We start from the raw sequence: 19,550 nt of genomic DNA, 5'->3' as shown, positions 1-19,550 counted from the left end.
TTCTCTGCAATACCTGCATTCACTCCTCCAGTTAGAATCCAGGCTCCTGTAGTCACCGCTGCTTTGATTAAGCCTTTTCCAACAACCTGCTTAATGCGTGGATGAAGTTCAAAATTCTGCATTCCTCCATGTACAGAGATGACGAGTTTAGGTAGCTCCATTTGCCATTCTTTCAGCATAAGTCTTAAAACAGCCTCAGGTTTTGTGTCATAGGAAAGTCGTGCATACTACACCATTTCAATAAAAAAGGATATTGGTCAGTTGCACGTGGTTCCCAAATGGAGAAAATTATCACACATTTAAACATAACAAACATTAACTCCACAAATCTTAGTTACAATGGGATCCACCACTGATATCCCCACCTCCTCACCTGGCCAGCCTTAACCTGTGTCAGTCACTGCCTTTCAAAGTAATTCATCGCATGTGAAATGTTTTGAGAAACAGGATGAGATGCAATGAAAAGGCATTTTCTTTTCTCTTCCTGACTGCCAAAGGGAAGATCATCTGAAGAGGAAAATTTCTTTTCTAACAAGGGGTCAACTAGAGATAGAGGCAAAATTAAGGAGCTACCCATTTTAAACAGAAACAAAGGGAATTGTTTTCTCTGAGGCTGGAGCCTTTGGAACTCTCTTCTACAAAAAGGCAACGGAAACACAGTCTTTAAATATTTTTAAGGCAGATGTAGATAGATTCATTATTAACAAGGGGATGAAAGGTTATTGGGGATAGGCGGGAATGGACGCGGCGGCATCATGTGACGCAAGCACTGGGGTGGCTGCATTTTTGCGAGTTCTGGTGCTACTCGCCTTTCAATTGATTTTTTTTATCTTAATGCACAACCCATAAAGTAAAATTAAAAACTTCGAATAAAAATATTCTTAAAAATGAAAATTGTCACAACACAGCATTATGAAAATCCTTATATTTCTCCTAGAATTTATAAAATTAGTTTGTCCAACCATAAAATCAAGCACTATATTAGGGTGCATCCAATTGTCATTCTGGGTTGGCTAATTGAAAGCGACCATTTCATAGATCAGAACCAGCTTCTTTCAATTGGGATGCAAAACATTTAAGTAAAAGTTTTTGGACTTTTCATAGAAAGACCATGAAGAAATCTGGTCATCCTTTACATATCTGACATTTCAGAAACAATGAAACTTGACAAAACCCAAAATAACCTTTTAATTACAAAAAATGAGGTTGCTCATAAATGCACCAAACAATAATAGAAGCACCTGACCAATTTAACACATCTGCAAGAAACAGAACTCCAATCCTACAAACCTTAGCTCTGTAAGAATGCGACCCTCCTTGAAAATTAATAACTCCATAAGCATCTGTTGGACTTTCGTTCGTGTGTTTCTCCACCGACCATTCCTCTTTTTCCAGGTTCTCAGGCTCACCCAATTTCACATCGGAGTACTTCATTGCCAGGCTTGCAGTGAAGCCAAGGTGCTGCCGGACCAGCCGTCCGCAGCAACACCTGTCAGAATGCAGCAGATCAGCAATTATGGCTTCTAAGTGCAGCACATAAATTTGTGCATGGAATAATACGAAAATTAATTTTCTGGGAAAGGAGAATTTGTATTTCCTTCAAAGGGCAAAATGTAGAAAACAAAAGTTCATTTGAAACAATTTATCATTTTTGAAAGTATCTTTTAGCTTCATTATGGGCAACAAAAAGGAAGAAAATCAAAGCTTAAAATTAACTACACTCTCCTGTCCTTAGTCACAAGTCTCAGTTCTACAATATGTACCTTTGTTTTAAATGCATTATATTCTAATCATGACAAAAGGCAAAATTCAGCAGGAAGACTAGAGATGATACATTCCTGTCATCATTTATTAGTTACGAACTTTGCAAAGTTCAGGCACCTGAGGCCATTAAAACTGGAAACATTTTAAACCATGGCTATATATAAATTCAGTGCATGCTTCCCCCATCACCAGTCACTCCTCAGTTTTACTGATGAGTTGCGAATTTCAGTCATTTGCTCAAATAACAAAATTATTTTTCAAAGGCAACCAAAGAATTTTAGCCACAAAAGTGGATTTTAGATATTGGTCAATGTTAAATTAAGGTGCATGGTAAGCTGCGAAGGAGAATGCAGATGGCCATTGGGTGAAGGGCTGATAGATGGTAGCTGCATTTCAACGAAATGTGAAGACATCTTGGATAAAGAACAAGGAAGGAAACTAATGGCTAGATTTAGAAACCAGAATGAAACAGAGATCACGAGGCTTTAAACTGGTGGAAGTAAAAATACAAAAAGATCATAAAAATATATAAACCTTGTGTCTGTCTTCATGGTAGAAGACTTAGAAAACCAAGGTAACTGAAAGTCTAGAGATAAACAGGAGGGAGAAACTTAAATCTATCATCATCACCAGGGAAAAGTGCTAGGGAAATTATTAGGCCTAAAGGCCGACAAATCTCCAGGATTAGATGCCCTGCATCGTAGTGTTTTAAAAGTAGTGGCAGCGCAGATAGCAGAGGTATTGGTTATAATCTTCCAAAATTCCTTAAGATTCCAGAAGGGTCCCAGTGTATTGGAAAATAGTTAATGCAACATATTTATTATGAAAAGAGGAAGGCAAAAATCAGGTAGCCACCGGCCAGTTAGTCTAACATTCCACATAGGGAAAGTGCTAGAATCTATTGCTAAGGAAGTAATAGCAGGATATTTGGAAAATCATGATGTAATCAGGAACAGCCAACACGGCTTTGTGAAAGGGAAATAATGTTCAACTAATCTATTCGAGTTTTTTGATGAACTGGTTGGTTTGGCATACTTGGGTCTCCAATGGCATTTCAGAAGGTGCCACATCAAAACTTACGACACAAAATAAGAGCACATGGGGGAACATTATCATGAATAAAGGACTGGTTAGCTAACAGAAACCAGAGAGTAGGGTGAATGGATCTTTTTCAGATTGGCAAGCTGTAGCTAATGTAGGGCCACAGGGAACAGTGTTGGGGCCTCAACTATTTTACAATCTGTATCAATAACTTTTATTAAAGGATTGAAGGACAAACCAAGGTAGAACATACAAGGTAAATGGTAGGACACTGAAGAGTGCAGTAGAACAGAGGGATCTGGGAATACAGATACATAATTCCCTAAAAGTGACGTCACAGGTAGATAGGGTCGTAAAGAGTGCTTTTGGCACATTGGCCTTTATAAATCAAAGTATTGAGTATAAGAGTTGGAATGTCTTAGGTGACCAAAACTGCACACAATACTCTAAATTCGGCCTCACGTTGTATAAGACATTGGTGAGGCCGAATTTAAAGTATTGTGTGCAGTTTTGGTCACCTAATTACAGGAAGGATATTAAGAAGGTTGGAAAGAGTGCAGAGAAGGTTTACAAGCATGTTGCCGGGACTTGAGAAACTGAGTTACAGAGAAAGGTTGAATAGGTTAGGACTTTATTCCCTGGAGCGTAGAAGAATGAGGGGAGATTTGATAGAGGTGTATAAAATTATGATGGGTATAGATAGAGTGAATGCAAGCAGGCTTTTTCCACTGAGGCTAGGGGAGAAAAAAACTAGAGGACATGGGTTAAAGGTGAGGGGGGAAAAGTTTAAAGGGAATATTAGGGGGGGGCTTCTTCACACAGAGAGGGGTGGGAGTGTGGAATGAGCTGCCAGATGAAGTGGTGAATGTGGGCTCACTTTTAACATTTAAGAAAAACTTGGACAGGTACATGGATGATAGGGGTGTGGAGGGATATGGTCCAGGTGCAGGTCAGTGGGACTAGGCAGAAAAATGGTTCAGCACAGCCAAGAAGGGCCAAAAGGGCTGTTTCTGTACTGTAATATTCTATGGATCTATGTGTGGGTTAGGTGGATTAGCTATGCTAAATTGCCCCTTAGTGCCTTGGGATGCATAGGTTAGCGGGATTAGCAGGGCAAATATTGGGGTTACAGGAATAGGGCCTGGTGGGATGGTGGTCGGTGCAGACTCAATGGGCCGAATGGCCTCCTTCTGCACCGTAGGATTCTATGATTCTATGATTAAATGTATGGTTGGCTAAATTTGCCAATGACACCAAAATAGGTAGGAAAGTAAGCTGCCAAGAGTAGAGTCTGTAAAGCGATATAGATTGAGGGAGTGCATACAAATTTGGCAGATGGAGCATAATGTGGGTAAATGTAAACTTTCCCATTTTGGTAGGAAGAATAGAAAAACAGTATATTATTTAAATGGTGAAAGATTGCCAAACTCGATGGTAGAGGGATCTGGGTGTCCTGGTACACAAATCACAAAATGTCAACATGCAGGTACAGCAAATGATTAGGAAGATAAATGAAATAGAAACATAGAAAAACTACAGCACAAAAGAGGCCCTTCAGCCCCACAAGTTGTGCCGAACATATCCCTACCTTCTAGGCCTACCCATAACCCTCCATCCTATTAAGTCCCATGTACTCATCCAGGAGTCTCTTAAAAGACCCTATTGAGTTTGCCTCCACCACCACTGACGGCAGCCGACTCCACTCACCCACCACCCTCTGTGAAAAACTTACCCCTAACATCTCCCCTGTACCTACCCCCCAGCACCTTAAATCTGTGTCCTCTCGTAGCAGCCATTTCCACCCTGGGAAAAAGCCTCTGAGAGTCCACCCGATCTATGCCTCTCAACATCTTATATACCTCTATTAGAAATGTGACATTTATTGCATAGGGAATGTAATATGAACATTCGGAAGTTTTACAGCAGATGAACTGGGCCTTGGTGGGACCACATTTGGATTACAGTGTACAGTTTTGGTCTCCAGAGAACCATGGTGCAGAAAGAGGACATTTGGCCCATTGATTCTGCACCGACCCTCCAAAGGAACATCCCACTCAGGTCCTCTCCGCTGCCTTACCCCCGTAACCCCACACATTAACCATGACTAATCCACCTAACCGACACATCTTTGGACTGTGGAAGGAAATTGAGCACCCGGAGAAAGTCCATGCAGACATGGGGAGAACTTACTTGGAAAAGGATTAGCAATTCAGAGAAGGTTCATTTGACTCATTCTGGGTGTGATGATACTGTGCCTTTAAGAAATATATTTATAACATGTTTCTTGTAGGGGGTATGATTAAAATTCAAACCTGTTTTTGTAGGGTGCCGCTTTGTCTAGAAGAAAATTGGTAGCTGGGAGCACAAGTACTCATTTTAGACGGAATTCTTTTTTTAAGCAGAGCTATTGAATTTGAGTTCCTCTTGGGGTTTTAGAGTAGAGTTTTGATTAGGTTGATTGACAGGAACAGAATCATGTGCTTAATAAGAGCTAAGCTTGCAGAAAAGAAATACGGTTTTCAGTTTCATTTTAGAAAAACAAGGAGTTGCTGCCTGAAAACAATATCTCTGTCTCTCTCCAAAGGCTTTCTGAAAGCTCCAAAGACTGGTAACGTAAATCACAGCAACAATGCCTGTGTTTTGCTAAATTTTAAAGAAGGGGTTTAAATCTATAAGAAGAATATTGCTTGAATTGGAACTCATAGCAACTGGTTAGCAGCTAAGACTTGTATCTTACGTTTAAGTATTGTTCAATTGTTATCGGTTAAGCTAGTTCATTTGTTAGAGTTAAACTGTGTTGTTAAATAAAGTTCGTTTTGATAAAAGCTTCCTACTTTGCCAAATAAATCACACCAGGAATGAAACATCTTATCCTCACACTAATGACAAGATAGAAAATTGTTGGGATATAGGCTGGCTTCATAATATAACCTTGGAGTTTCTGATCCTACCACTGGGATGAGGAGTGTATCTTAAGAAAGGTTGAACAGATTGGGCTTGTACCCACGAGTTAAGAGGAGGTGATCTTATTGAAACAAATTACATCTTGAAGGGACTTAACATGGGATACCAGGAGAATGTTTCTTTTTGTGGGGAGAAATTAGAACATGGAGACATAGTTTAAAAATAAAATGTCTCCCTTTTAAGACAAGGATGAGAATTTGTCTTGGAGAGTCATTGGTCTGTGGAATTCTTTTCTCCAGAAGATAGTAGAGAATGGGTCACTGAATGTATTCAACACTGAGTTAGGTAGCTGGGGTTAAATAGAAGGGTCATAATGGGCTTGAAACATTAACTGTTTCTCTCTCCACAGGTGTTGCCAGACTTGCTGAGTTTATCCAGCATTTTCTGTTTTTTTGATTTCCAGCATGGTGGAACAGACTCAAACAGCCAAATTGGCATACCCCTGCTTGCTCCTATGTTCCCATGTAACTTCTATTTACATGTCACCTCTATAATAAGAAAACACCCCAAGACACTTCATAGAAGCACGACAAAACAAAACATGAAACTTTAAACAAAAGATCAAAACTTTGGTCAATGAGCGAGGATTGAAGCAGCATCTTAGAGGAGGAGAAGAGGTGAAGTGGGGCAAGATTTAGGAAGGGAATTCCAGAATTCAAGGTCTTGGCAGCAGAAGACACAGCCACCAATCATAGTATAATTAAAATTGGAGATGCTCAAGAGGTCAGGCTGGGATGAGCACAGAGATCGGAGAGTTGGCAGTCTGCAGGAGATCACGGAAATAGGGACATGGTCATAGAGGGTATTGAAAACAAGGGTGTGAATTTTAAAACTGAGCTGATGCTGGATCAGGAACGAATATAGGTCAGGGAGCACAGGAAAATGAATCAATGCGACCTGATACAAGTTAAAATACCGGCAGCAGAGTTTTGGATAAGTTCAAGTTTATGAAGGGTAGAAAGTGGAAAAGCAGACTGGAGTGTTTTGGAATGGTCACGTTTCAAAGTAACAAAGGCATTTTCCATCAAGGGTTATTAAGAACATGGAATGCCTTGAATATTGAGGAGAATCCAAAATTCAAAGGAAATCAGTATTAAAAAAATAAAAATATTCAAAGATACAGTGAAATGGGATTAGAATAGATAGCTCCAATTGGAGAACTAACACCTGTACAGAATTAATAAGCTCCATCAACAGTCTCCTATGCTATAATTTTGATAGATTCTACAATTGCTTGGAAAGCAAAAAAATACTTCATTAGCTGCAGGTGCTTTCTGAAGCTCTGAGGTTATGTGTTTGCAAGTCTTTCTTTCTAATTAACAACAGCTTGTTAAGCAGCAAGTTTGATTTGGAATCTTGCTGATTCTTTGGCTGACTGCCAGAACTTCAAGCAGTGAAAATACAAACCATACGAAGATACTTGCTACCTTGTTGTTTAATCAGGCTGGAATTATACACTCAGCAGAATACTCCAACATGAAGCAGCAGTCATTCACTTTGGTTAAAGGCATATTTTAACAAATCAGCTGCCTTTAGATACTCATGAATTTACTGTTGTTAAGGTTTAGGACAAGACATCTACACTGTCACTGGCATTTTAAACATGTAGAACATGTCAAAAAACGGAGCTTTACAGTTAAGAATTTTGTCCTCCAAAGCACAACTGCACATTTAGGCCTAAAGGACAGTGCCATTTGGTGGTGGGATCAGCAACACCAACACTGCATTGAAGCATATTAGTTTAAATGCATTTTCCTCAGTAGCATTACTGACACCAATGTGTTTAACAGGTCTAATGAGAATCGGCATTCTTCTGCTTACACCTTTCTCAATGTTATTGTGGGAGGCAATATTCCAAGAGATGCACTCCACAGAATCCCTACAGTGCAGGAGGCGGCCATTCGGCCAATCGATCCTGCTCCGACTCTCCAAAAGGGCATCTTATCCGGGCTCACCCCTCCCCGCCTTATCCCTGTAACCCTGCACATTTACCATGATTAATTCACCTAAGCTTCACATCTTTGGACTGTGGGAGGAAACCAGAACACCAGAGGAAACCCACACAGACATGGGGAGGATGTGCAAACTCAGTCACCCAAGGCCAGAATTGAACCCGAGTCCCTGGCGCTGAGGCAGCAGTGCTAACCACTGTGCCACCGTGCTGCCCCTCAATCATATTTTACTCACAAAATTACTCCACCGCCCGCTGTCCCTGGCCTTTGTAGAACTATTACTGAAAAACTCAGTTTTTACCATTACACAGCCCCATAACTCATGAATTGGATCATTTAAAATTAGGGTTCAATTTCCTAAAATGTTACAGAATTAATCTCGAAATTGGGAAAGTCAAAAGAAGGGACATTAGGAAAAACATTTTCACCCAGGAGAGTGGTGGATGTCTGAAATTTGTAACCCAGATTAGTGGCTGAGGCAAAAAACCTCAACTCATTTTAAAAAGTACCAGGATCTACCTCTGAAGTACTGTAACCTGCAAGGCTACAGATCCAATTGACTGGGATTTTAGATTGCTGGTCTGGCTTTAAGGTTTGTGGGTGGGCTGATAGGCAAGGCAGCCTTTACACTTAAGCTGCAACCTCGATCCAGGGCGGGATGAACGGTCAGGGCTGAAATAAAATTAACGACGACATCTGGGGACTGGGGTGTGTGCATGATTGTGCTGCCCAGACACTGATGCCAGAGCTTTAACATTGCGGATATATATTTTTTATGGGTCAGCAGCTCCCCAGGAGAGGTCTGCAGCAGCTGTTCCACTGAGGGAGCAGACTGGCAGTGTCAGGCCACACCCTCCCTCTGCTTGGCACCCACCCTCTTCCTGCCCTCCTCAGCAGTGCTCAGCCTATCACAGGACGTGTTTCACACTGGCTGACCCTTAATTGGCCAGTCAGCATGAAACCGCGCTCCAAGGCCGACCACATTCAGGAGCACATTTTGTGCTCGCTTCCAGGCCCTCCAAATACACATGCCTGACAGACAAAGGCCCAGGCGATCGTTCCTGTACATTTCACAGTAATAGGTTGTGGAAAAATAGTGGAGCAACCTTTTCAATTAACGGGAAAATTACATAATTGGTCAAAAAGTCTAAAAGAATTAAACAGAAACAAATGAAGTTGGACTGGAAAAATAGAGAATTTCACTGTTGAAATACAAGTTCGTTACATGAACATAAAGGCCAAAAATCTGTGATTGCGTCCAGATCTGGACTGTTCCTCTAGGCATGTAGCTATAGCAATGCTCTAGATTAGTCGAGAATAACAGCCATCTTAAAAAAGCTCTTTAAACATCAAAATGTGTAACTGAAAACTTACCTGACCAACTGCTGGCATATCTGACATCCTGGAAGGCATCTAGAACCGAAAGTAATAAAACAAACTTGTGAATACAATCTGCCGCGATGAGATTTCTACTCAGTACAGCAATGGCATATCAAGAACCAGTTAGGATCACACTGCCAGAGGCCTGCCCTCCGTGGACAATAACTTCATGGTTTGGAGTATTTCCAGGCAACAGATTTATAGAACCATAGATGCATAAATAGCGTTCAATTATTTTAGTACCAAAAAAAAGTCATCACTATTTAAAACGTGGAATGTAAAAGGATAAATTGAAGTGAAGTAAATGATGAGAGATTTAGGGAGGGGACTCCAGAGGTTAGGTCCACAGGGATAGTCGCCATGCAGGATGTACAAGAGGCTAGAGTTGGTGATTGGTGGAGCTGAAGGAGATGAGAGTTGTTGGGGGGGGGGGGGGGGGGGGTGGTGGGGGGTGCTCATATCCACAGATCTCTGAAGGTTGCCACTCAAGTGGATAGAGCAGTGAAGAAGGCCTATAGTGTGTTAGCATTTATTGTGATGTGGAGATGCCGGCGTTGGACTGGGGTAAACACAGTAAGAAGTTTAACAACACCAGGTTAAAGTCCAACAGGTTTATTTGGTAGCAAAAGCCACACAAGCTTTCGAGGCTCTGAGCCCCTTCTTCAGGTGAGTGGGAATTCTGTTCACAAACAGAACTTATAAGACACAGACTCAATTTACATGAATAATGGTTGGAATGCGAATACTTACAACTAATCCAGTCTTTAAGAAACAAAACAATGGGAGTGGAGAGAGCATCAAGACAATACACATCTTTTTAGCCTGTCTTGATGCTCTCTCCACTCCCATTGTTTTGTTTCTTAAAGACTGGATTAGTTGTAAGTATTCGCATTCCAACCATTATTCATGTAAATTGAGTCTGTGTCTTATAAGTTCTGTTTGTGAACAGAATTCCCACTCACCTGAAGAAGGGGCTCAGAGCCTCGAAAGCTTGTGTGGCTTTTGCTACCAAATAAACCTGTTGGACTTTAACCTGGTGTTGTTAAACTTCTTACTGTAATTAGCATTTATTAACAGGGGTTTGGAGTTTAAGAGCCGTGGGGTTATGCTGCAACTGTACAGGACCTTGGTGAGACCACATTTGGAATAGTGTGTGCAGTTCTGGTCACCTCACTATAAGAAGGATGTGGAAGCACTGGAAAGGGTGCAGAGGAGATTTACCAGGATGCTGCCTGGTTTGGAGGGTAGGTCTTATGAGGAAAGGTTGAGGGAGCTAGGGCTTTTCTCTTTAGAGCGGAGGAGGATGAGAGGCGACTTAATAGAGGTTTATAAGATGATGAGGGGGATAGATAGAGTGGACTTTCAGAGACTATTTCCTCGGGTGGATGTAGCTGTTACTAGGGGGCATAACTACAAGGTTCATGGTGGGAGATATAGGAGGGATGTCCGAGGTAGGTTCTTTACTCAGAGTGGTTGGGGTGTGGAATGGACTGCCTGCTATGTCAGACACTTTAGGAACTTTCAAGCGGTTATTGGATAGGCACATGGAGCACACCAGAATGATCGGGAGTGGGATAGCTTGATCTTGGTTTCGGACTAAGCTCAGCACAACATCGAGGGCCGAAGGGCCTGTACTGTTCTATGAAGACCGACTAGGAAAGCATTGGAATAGTCAAAACAAAAACAAAAAATGCTGGAAAATCTCAGCAGGTCTGACAGCATCTGTGGGGAAAGAATGGAGCCAATATTTCGAGTCTGGCCTTCATCAGAACTTCAATAGTCAAGACTTCTGTTAGCAAAAGTATTGGGGATATCATCATTGCAGACTGGCTAAGCCAGGAGCAGAAACTGGTGACGTGCGAAGTGGAACCAAGCAATTTGAGAGAGAATATAGTGCCAAAGAATTAGCTCAGGGTCCAATAGGTTGGCAAAGTTGCAATCAGCTCCGGTTCGGTGGTAAGAGAAAGGTGAAATCAGCAGCAAGAGAAGCAAATTTCAAAGGGTAAAGACATTGGCCGAAACTCTCCCATCTCGCCTGCACAGAGAATCGTAGCGGGCGAGACAGAAAATTTGGCGGACCATTTAAAGTCTGTTGGGCTCGGGCAAGAATTTCCAGTCTTGGGGCACCAGAGAATCCCGTCCAATGACTTTGGTCTTCCCATTGTTTAAATGGAGGAAATTAAGGCTCCTTCCAGATGTGATATTGGATAAGTAATCTGACAACACAGGCAGATGGGTCAAATAAAGAGATGAGATAGAGCTGGGTGTTGTCAGTATAGATATGAAACCTGACATTGTGTAAGGTGATATGTTTCAGATGTTCAGTCCAAAGATCAGTTCCATATCAATTTCAGGCATTTTAAGAATACAGTGTGCAGCTGGCAAGCTGCTCAAATTCTCTGGTTATGTCAACAGGGGCAGTCCCTCTCAACTGGACAAGATGGAGAGAATGGAGTTCATGGTCAGCAACGTCAAAGACGACAAGGAAGGCCAGGAAGGATTGAGTAGGGATAATGCAACATGGTCACATTGTGCAAAGTTCCAAAGTCGCACAAACTTCCAAACTAAACAGTTCCATAAACACTAAAAAATCAGAACAAATTAAACTCTAAGTCTCGAGTCGAATCTTACAACCCTCATCTTTCAATGCTGACAAGTTGTGCCCAGGGAACACATAAGTGACAAGATCATTGTCAGCTGCTTCATAGAACATAGAAAAACTACAGCACAAACAGGCCCTTCGGCCCACAAGTTGCGCCGGTCATGTCCCTACCTACCTAGGCCTATATATAGGCTTACCTATAACCCTCAATCCTATTAAATCCCATGTACTCATCCAGAAGTCTCTTAAAAGACCCTATCGAGTTTGCCTCCACCACCATTGACGGCAGCCGATTCCACTCACCCACCACCCTCTGAGTGAAAAACTTACCCCTGACATCTCCTCTGTACCTACTCCCCAGCACCTTAAACCGGAGTCCTCTCATAGCAGCCATTTCAGCCCTGGGAAAAAGCCTCCGAGAATCCACCCGATCTATACCTCTCAACATCTTGTACACCTCTATCAGGTCACCTTTCATCCTTCGTCTCTCCAAGGAGAAAAGACCGAACTCCCTCAACCTATCCTCATAAGACAGGCCACCCAATCCAGGCAACATCCTTGTAAATCTTCTTTGCACCCTTTCAATAATTTCGACATCCTTCCTGGAATGAGGCGACCAGAACTGAGCACAGTACTCTAAATGGGGTCTGACGAGGGTCTTATAAAGCTGCATCATTATCTCCCAACTCCTAAACTCAATCCCTCGATTGATGAAGGCCAGCACACCATACACCTTCTCAACCACCTCCTCTACCTGCGAGGCCGATTTAAGAGTCCTATGGACCCGGACCCCAAGGTCCTTCTGATCCTCTACACTGCGAAGAGTCTTACCCTTGATATTATATTCCTTCATCCCATTTGACCTGCCAAAATGGACCACTACACATTTATCCGGGTTGAAGTCCATCTGCCACTTCTCCGCCCAGTCTTGCATCCTATCTATGTCACGCTGCAGCTTCTGACATCCCTCCAAACTATCCACAACACCACCAACCTTCGTGTCGTCGGCAAACTTACCAACCCATCCCTCCACTTCCTCATCCAGGTCATTTATGAAAATGACAAACAACAAGGGTCCCAGAACAGATCTCTGGGGCACACCACTGGTGACCGACCTCCATTCAGAAAAAGACCCATCTACAACCACTCTCTGCCTTCTGCAGGGAAGCCAGTTCGGGATCCACAAGGCAACAGTCCCTTGGATCACATGCCTTCTCACTTTCTCGAGAAGTCTTGCATGGGGGACCTTATCGAACGCCTTGCTGAAGTCCACGTAAACCACATCTACCGCTTTTCCTTTGTCAACATGTTTAGTCACATTTTCAAAGAACTCCACCAGGCTCATAAGGCATGATTTGCCGTTGACAAAGCCGTGCTGACTACTTTTGAGCATACTAAACTTCTCTAAGTGTTCATAAATCCTGTCCCTCAAGATCTTCTCCATCAACTTACCAACCACTGAGGTTAGACTCACCGGTCGGTAATTTCCTGGGCTATCCCTATTCCCTTTCTTGAATATAGGAACCACATCCGCAATCCTCCGGTTCTATGCTTCAACAAATTTATCAAATTTAAAAAAGGAACAGTCTTGAACTGGAATCTATTCTACATTCCCACTATCCTGGGGAAAAAATTTCATCTTTTGCCTCATTAATTTTGATTGACAGTTCTTTACTATTAAAACTCCATTATGTCCATTAACCAGACAGGTAAAAGTTCTCAGAATGCCTGACATCATTTACTCGTTCCCTGAACATGTCACTATAAGATATTGATGGAACTTCCTTGGACATAGCACCAGACAATCAACCATCTGACAAAAATCAGTATCAAGATATTACAACCAAATGGTCTTAAAAAGGAATCTAAGTAGTTGACCAGGAAATATTACTGAAAAGTGACATTTGTTAAATAACTGAAGTCAAGTTTGCAAAATAGACATAGCCACCAGAATAATAAATGCAAACTTAGTAGGGCTTCACCAAATGGATGAATTTTGATTCCAAATATGAAAAGAACATTTAGTATTTAAATTTGCTAAATCAGAACAAAAGGGACATATATGCTGAGGAGAGTACGTGTGATAGGCGCTGGACAGAGAACCAAATACTTTTCTATTAGCAGAGCAGCTAAGTTACAGAATATTAGTAACTATTTTCACAGGATACAAGAAACAAAATTCCTTAGGCCGCCGAATGAGATCAGGAAGGAAATTTCTGGCACACATGGATATCGTTTGGAAGAATCACCAAGCACAAAGTTCCACAAAATTCAACTCAGGCAAATAGTGCAGTGCCTAAATTTTAAACAAACAAGGTCATTCTAATACCATTTGCCTTTCATTAAGAAAAGGTTAAAATGTTCCAGTTATTGTCATTAACCCACAAATAAATTCACATTATGAAAAAATCTTATCTGATTGCTCAAAACAAAACAAATTCAAAAACAGAATCACAATTAAATACCTGTGTGGGTCTTTTGAGCTTGGAATTATATATACACATTCCCTCTTCGTAAAGGTATTCTCTATCCAGGATTTCTGGGACTGTAAAATAAAGCAAAGAAGGGTAAATGCTTTCATTAGTTTCATCATTGAATTAATTTGGGGGTCAGCAATGCAATACAAATCCTTGTGCGGGGTCACATGATGCCAGCGCGGGAACAACTGCATTTCCCTGAGCTCTGGCACTACTCATCTTTTAATCCTTTCGTTTATCCTGCTGCACAGACCATAACTACCTAATCCTGGAGTGAAAATTCCATGTCCCTGGAACAGTTCTGGTTAAGTATCAGTGACAAGATGCCGAGAAGCATCAAGAAAATCCTCAATAAAAAGGAGCAGTTGGAGGCAACCAGGGTGAAGCCAAATGCTCAACATGGCAAACTGGTGAGTGAGCAGGCTATTGGTTCGATATTGTCAAAGGCATTGCGGATGATGACTGCCGATATTATTAAAGTTATCAACGACAAATTCAGGCGTTTTGGCACATAACATCAGTGCTTACACTACTGAACTGTAGAGTACCACTATGAGAATCATAGAATCATAGAAACCCTACAGTACAGAAAGAGGCCATTCGGCCCATCGAGTCTGCATCGACCACAATCCCACCCAGGCCCTACCCCCATATCCCACCCACTAATCCCTCTAACCTATGCATCTCAGGACACTAAGGGGCAATTTTAGCATGGCCAATCAACCTAACCCGCACATCTTTGGACTGTGGGAGGAAACCCACGCAGACACGAGGAGAATGTGCAAACTCCACACAGACAGTGACCCAAGCCAGGAATCGAACCCAGGTCCCTGGAGCTGTGAAGCAGCAGTGCTAACCACTGTGCTACTGTGCCACCCAATGAGGCTTAATGAAGCAAAGGAAAGAATACAAAAATCCAAATCACAAGGGATGGCATATTAGAGAAACTCGTATGGCTAAATGTGGACAAGTCGCCAGGACCCAATGAACTGCCGCTAGGGTTTTAATGGAATGAGTGACAGAGATAGTGGACCTATTCGTTGAAAATTTTCATAACTCACCAAATTCCGGGAGGGTACCAGAAGATTGAAAAATAACCATTGCGATTCTCTTGTTCAAAAAGGGAGAAGGCAGAAGGAAGGGAGCTACAGGCCAGTTAGTTTAACATCTATTATTGGCAAGAAACTGGGGTCAATAATCAAAGAGGAAATAGCTAATCATTTAGGAAAGCTGAACATAATCAAACCTAGTCAACATGGCTTTATGAAAGGTAAATCATGTTTGACAAATTTGCCTGAAGTCTTTGAGGATGTAACATGGAGAGTAGAGGGGAACCTGTAGATGTAGCATATTTAGATTTCCAAACAGCATTTGACAAGGTGCTGCTTAAGGGGCTGGTACATGAAGTAAAAGTCCATGGAATTAAAGGAAGTGGATTAGTATAGATCGAAAACTGGTTGTCACATAGAAAACAGAGAGTTGGAATAAATTAGTCATTTTCAGCATAAAAAGATGTAATTCGTGGAATACTACAAGGAGGATCAGTTCTTGACAGCAACTGTTCACTGTTCACATTAATGGCTTGGAGGAAGGAACAGAATGTAAGGTTTCCAAATTTGCCAATGATATGAAGATAGGTGGAAGGGCAGGCTGTGATGAGGATATTGTGATTCTGCAATGGGAGAGAGATTGATTGGGTGACTGGGTGAAAACCTGGCAAATAGAGTTTAATGTGGGGAAGTGTGAGGCCATCACTTCGGTTGGAGGAATCAAAAGGCAGATTATCTAAATGTTGAGACACTGCAGGTGAGTGAAATGCAGAGGGATCTGGGTGTTCTAGTGCATGAATCACAAAAAGCTAGCAAGAGATCCAACAAGTAGTTAAGAAGGCAAACAGCATTTTGGTCTTTATTGCAAAAGCAATCGAGAGGTTTTGTTGCCATTGTACAGGGTGTTGGTGAGGCTTCACCTGGAATACTGCGCACAGTTTTGGTCCCCTTACCTAAAAAAAAGGATATAGTAACATTGGAGGAAGTCCAAAAGAGATCCACCAGGGTAATTCCTGGGATGGGAGGGTCCTATCTAAATAGATTAAATAGTCTGGCTCTATATGTCTTGGAGTTTAGAAGAATGAGGGGTGACCTTATTCAAACATACGAGATCCTGAGGGGGCTTGGAAGGATAGACAGTGAGATGCTTACACTAGTGGGAGAGGCTCGAGCAAAGCAACATAGCTACAAAATAGAAGACCAGTCAAGTTTAAAACTGAGGTGCATAGAAATGTTAGAGGGTGGTGAATCTCTGGGATTCTCTGCCCCAAAGGGTGGTGGAGGCTGGATCATTAGAAATATTTAAAGTGGAGGTGGATAAATATTTGATAGATCGAGGAATGGAGGGCTATGGGGAAATGGCACAGAAAAAGAGTTGAGGCCAGCATAGATCAGCCATGGTTGTAATGAATAGCGGGGCAGCCTTGAAGGGCCCAGTGGCCGACTCCTGCTTCTATTTCTTGTGTTTTTGTGGCCTTACTGTCAAGAATGCAACTTCCTCAGTTGAGGCCTGCTTGCAATCCTTGGAAAATCAGCTACATGGTCAGATATCCTGATTGATCTAGAGATTAAGGGACGGTACAATATCCACGTGATCGGTGTTCCAGAAGGAGCTGAGGATAAGCTCCCAGTTGAGAGCTCTCTGCCACATTTTCTTAATCTTGGCATGAAAGCTCGCCATATTAAACTTGAAGGGGCACATTGTATCCTGTCTTCAAGGCCTAGGGACAATCAGTGACCTTGGCCTATTATCAATGCATTTTCGTAACTTCAGAGATCACAGAAGAGTATTAGAAATAGCCAGACCTGGTGGGGTCTTGCTCTATGATGTTGTCAAGGTCTCATTCTTCCAAGGCTTCTCAGAGGTGATACAACAGAGGCACAGAGGTTTCAATGAAGTTAGAAAATGTCTGAAAGCTATCAGAATGCAATATGCCCTGCTATATCCTGCTTCTCTGAGGGTTACATACGATGGACCCCCAAGGATGTTGGGGATGCTGGGCGGGCACGGTAGCACAGTGGTTAGCACTGCTGCTTCACAGCTCTAGGGACCTGGGTTCGATTCCCGGCTTGGGTCACTGTCTGTGTGGAGTTTGCACATTCTCCTCGTGTCAGCGTGGGTTTCCTCCGGGTGCTCCGGTTTCTTCCCACAGTCCAAAGATGTGCGGGTTAGGTTGATTGGCCATGCTAAAATTGCCCCTTAGTGTCCTGAGATGCGTAGGTTAGAGGGATGAGTGGGTAAATATGTAGAGATATGGGGGTAGGGCCTGGGTGGGACTGTGTTCGGGTGCAGACTCGATGGGCCGAATGGCCTCTTTCTGTGCTGTAGGGTTTCTATGATTTCTATTTCTTTCTATGTTCCTAATGAAGCTCTGAACTTTCTAAACTTCGCAGAAGGCAATGATTTGGAAACACAATCTGCAGTTCATGGTTAACCCTGGACTGTACCCCTTGCCGTTACATTTCCTGATTGATCCTGTATTGTTATTTATCATGACTTTTAAGGGGCGTCTTGACAAATACATGAATAGGATGGGAATAGAGGGATATGGTCCCCGGAAGGGTAGGGGGTTTTAGTTCAGTCAGGTAACATGGTCGGTGCAGGCTTGGAGGGCCGAAGGGCCTGTTCTGTGCTGTAATTTTCTTTGTTCTTTATATTAACGGGATGATCTAGTAAATGAGCATTGTGGTGAATTTCGTCGGTTATCCTTTTGAAACCAGGGATGTCCATTTATCTTTAATGGGATGCTGTCCCCAACGAACTCCTTTTGTTTGAGGAGTGCGCAGTGTAGGTTGAATTGCACTCGGGCTGTGCAATACTTATCTGTTTTCTCTTCTTATAATCCTTGCATTTACAACGGTGGAATATATTATATGGTTTCTTTTAATCATGGCTAATGAGAGTAGCAACACTGCAAGGAGGTGGACAAGTGACTTAGTATAGAGGTTGTAGGTATGGCCCTATGAGTACTCTCAGTTGGTGAGAAAAAAAACCCTAACGGTGTCCTTTTTTTTTGTATTTCTGTTATTTCGGGGACGAATCATTGACTTACTCTTGTAAAGGTACAGAAAAATCACGTATCCTAGGAAAAGACATCGGGCCAGATTCTCTGACCTCAATGGCAGCAGTGGCGAGACATGAACAGCTGGAGAATTCCGGCCATAGTTTTGTTTCAGTGGCACCTCCAGTGTCATTGGAATGGGGGAAGTATGTTCTGGGGCTCACCCAAGTGTGGTGCGAGAATCTTTGGCTGATTAGTCTCTCTTATACCCGTGTCAATATCCTGCACTCTGGCTGAATAATAGCAGCAGCTACTTGAAACATTTGCTCCTGGAATGTGCAAGAAATACATCATCCTATTAAAAGATGATTGTCTTTTCTTAAAAATATAGATATTTGTAACTCAGGGACTTTATCCTTAATAAGAGAATTCTTCATCTTGATGCTAAGGTTCCTCTGGTGGAAAAAATCCTGTTGTTTGTGGAGCTTAAGCAATTAATCAGCAGATTTTAAGATGCTTTATGCTCTAGTTCCTGAGAGAATACATTGGACACTCTGTGGTCTTTGGAAAAGAACCAGCAATGAATACAGACAATGAGACAAGGGGTAATATATTTGGGGAAGTGTCCTAAAATCTCAGTTTGTAACAGAACAAAGGAGACTCTGCTTAAAATATTACACCAGCTGCATATTACTACAAGCTTAAAACACAGATTTGATCCTACTGTATCCTCACTGTGCCAGAAGTGCAACGTGGGCACGGGGGACTTCCTGCATTGCTTCTGGTCCTGTGTCAAATTCAAATGCTACCAGTTTAATATCCTTAAACAGCTTGAGTAGATTTTCAATACGGCGATAAGAGCTTTACTCTTAATTCTGGGTCTCCCAGAAAAAAATTCTCCCAGAATTCTGGGTCTCCCAGAAAAAGAGATAATTGATGTTAATGAGAAAAGGTTGTATAGTATCCTAACATTTGCAGCACAGAAAAATATCCTTTGCTCATGGATTAGCAATAAGTTTCCTTCAATTCAGAATTGGCATAAAATTATCGTGGAATGTATCCCAATGGAATTCCTGACTGTATACTCCGAGCCAAATCAGATACATTACAGAAGCTATGGGGCCCCTAACTCAAATATTTAGGATACGCTTTGCCTGACTTACTCCTACAAGGTTTTCCTTGAGTTATGTAGCTCTCTGTTATCCTGTAAGGCGGCACAGTGGCAAGCACTGCTGCCTCACAGCTCCAGGGACCCGGGTTCGATTCCCGGTTTGGGTCAGTGTGTGTGTGTGGAGTTTGCACTTCTCCCTGTGTCACCG

At 42.2% G+C, this 19,550-nt stretch overlaps 1 protein-coding gene across 2 annotated transcripts in view; it reads right to left on the bottom strand.

Annotated features, from left to right (window-relative positions):
* trpm7 (transient receptor potential cation channel, subfamily M, member 7) overlaps positions 1–19,550 on the bottom strand; it is a 161,971-nt gene that overhangs the window by 108,034 nt on the left and 34,387 nt on the right. For both annotated transcript variants that reach the window (XM_078241110.1, XM_078241111.1), the window contains exons 2-5: positions 14,169–14,248; positions 9,096–9,134; positions 1,291–1,489; positions 14–227 (exon numbers count right to left, since the gene is read on the bottom strand). In XM_078241110.1, coding sequence (XP_078097236.1) covers positions 14–227; positions 1,291–1,489; positions 9,096–9,134; positions 14,169–14,248 — 532 coding nt within the window. The remainder of the gene's footprint in view (positions 1–13; positions 228–1,290; positions 1,490–9,095; positions 9,135–14,168; positions 14,249–19,550) is intronic.

This window comes from Mustelus asterias, chromosome 24 (assembly GCF_964213995.1).
Source record: "Mustelus asterias chromosome 24, sMusAst1.hap1.1, whole genome shotgun sequence".
Taxonomy (NCBI): domain Eukaryota; kingdom Metazoa; phylum Chordata; class Chondrichthyes; order Carcharhiniformes; family Triakidae; genus Mustelus; species Mustelus asterias.
Note: the sequence above shows the minus strand (reverse complement) of the source record. Positions and strands in the feature narration are given on the sequence as shown.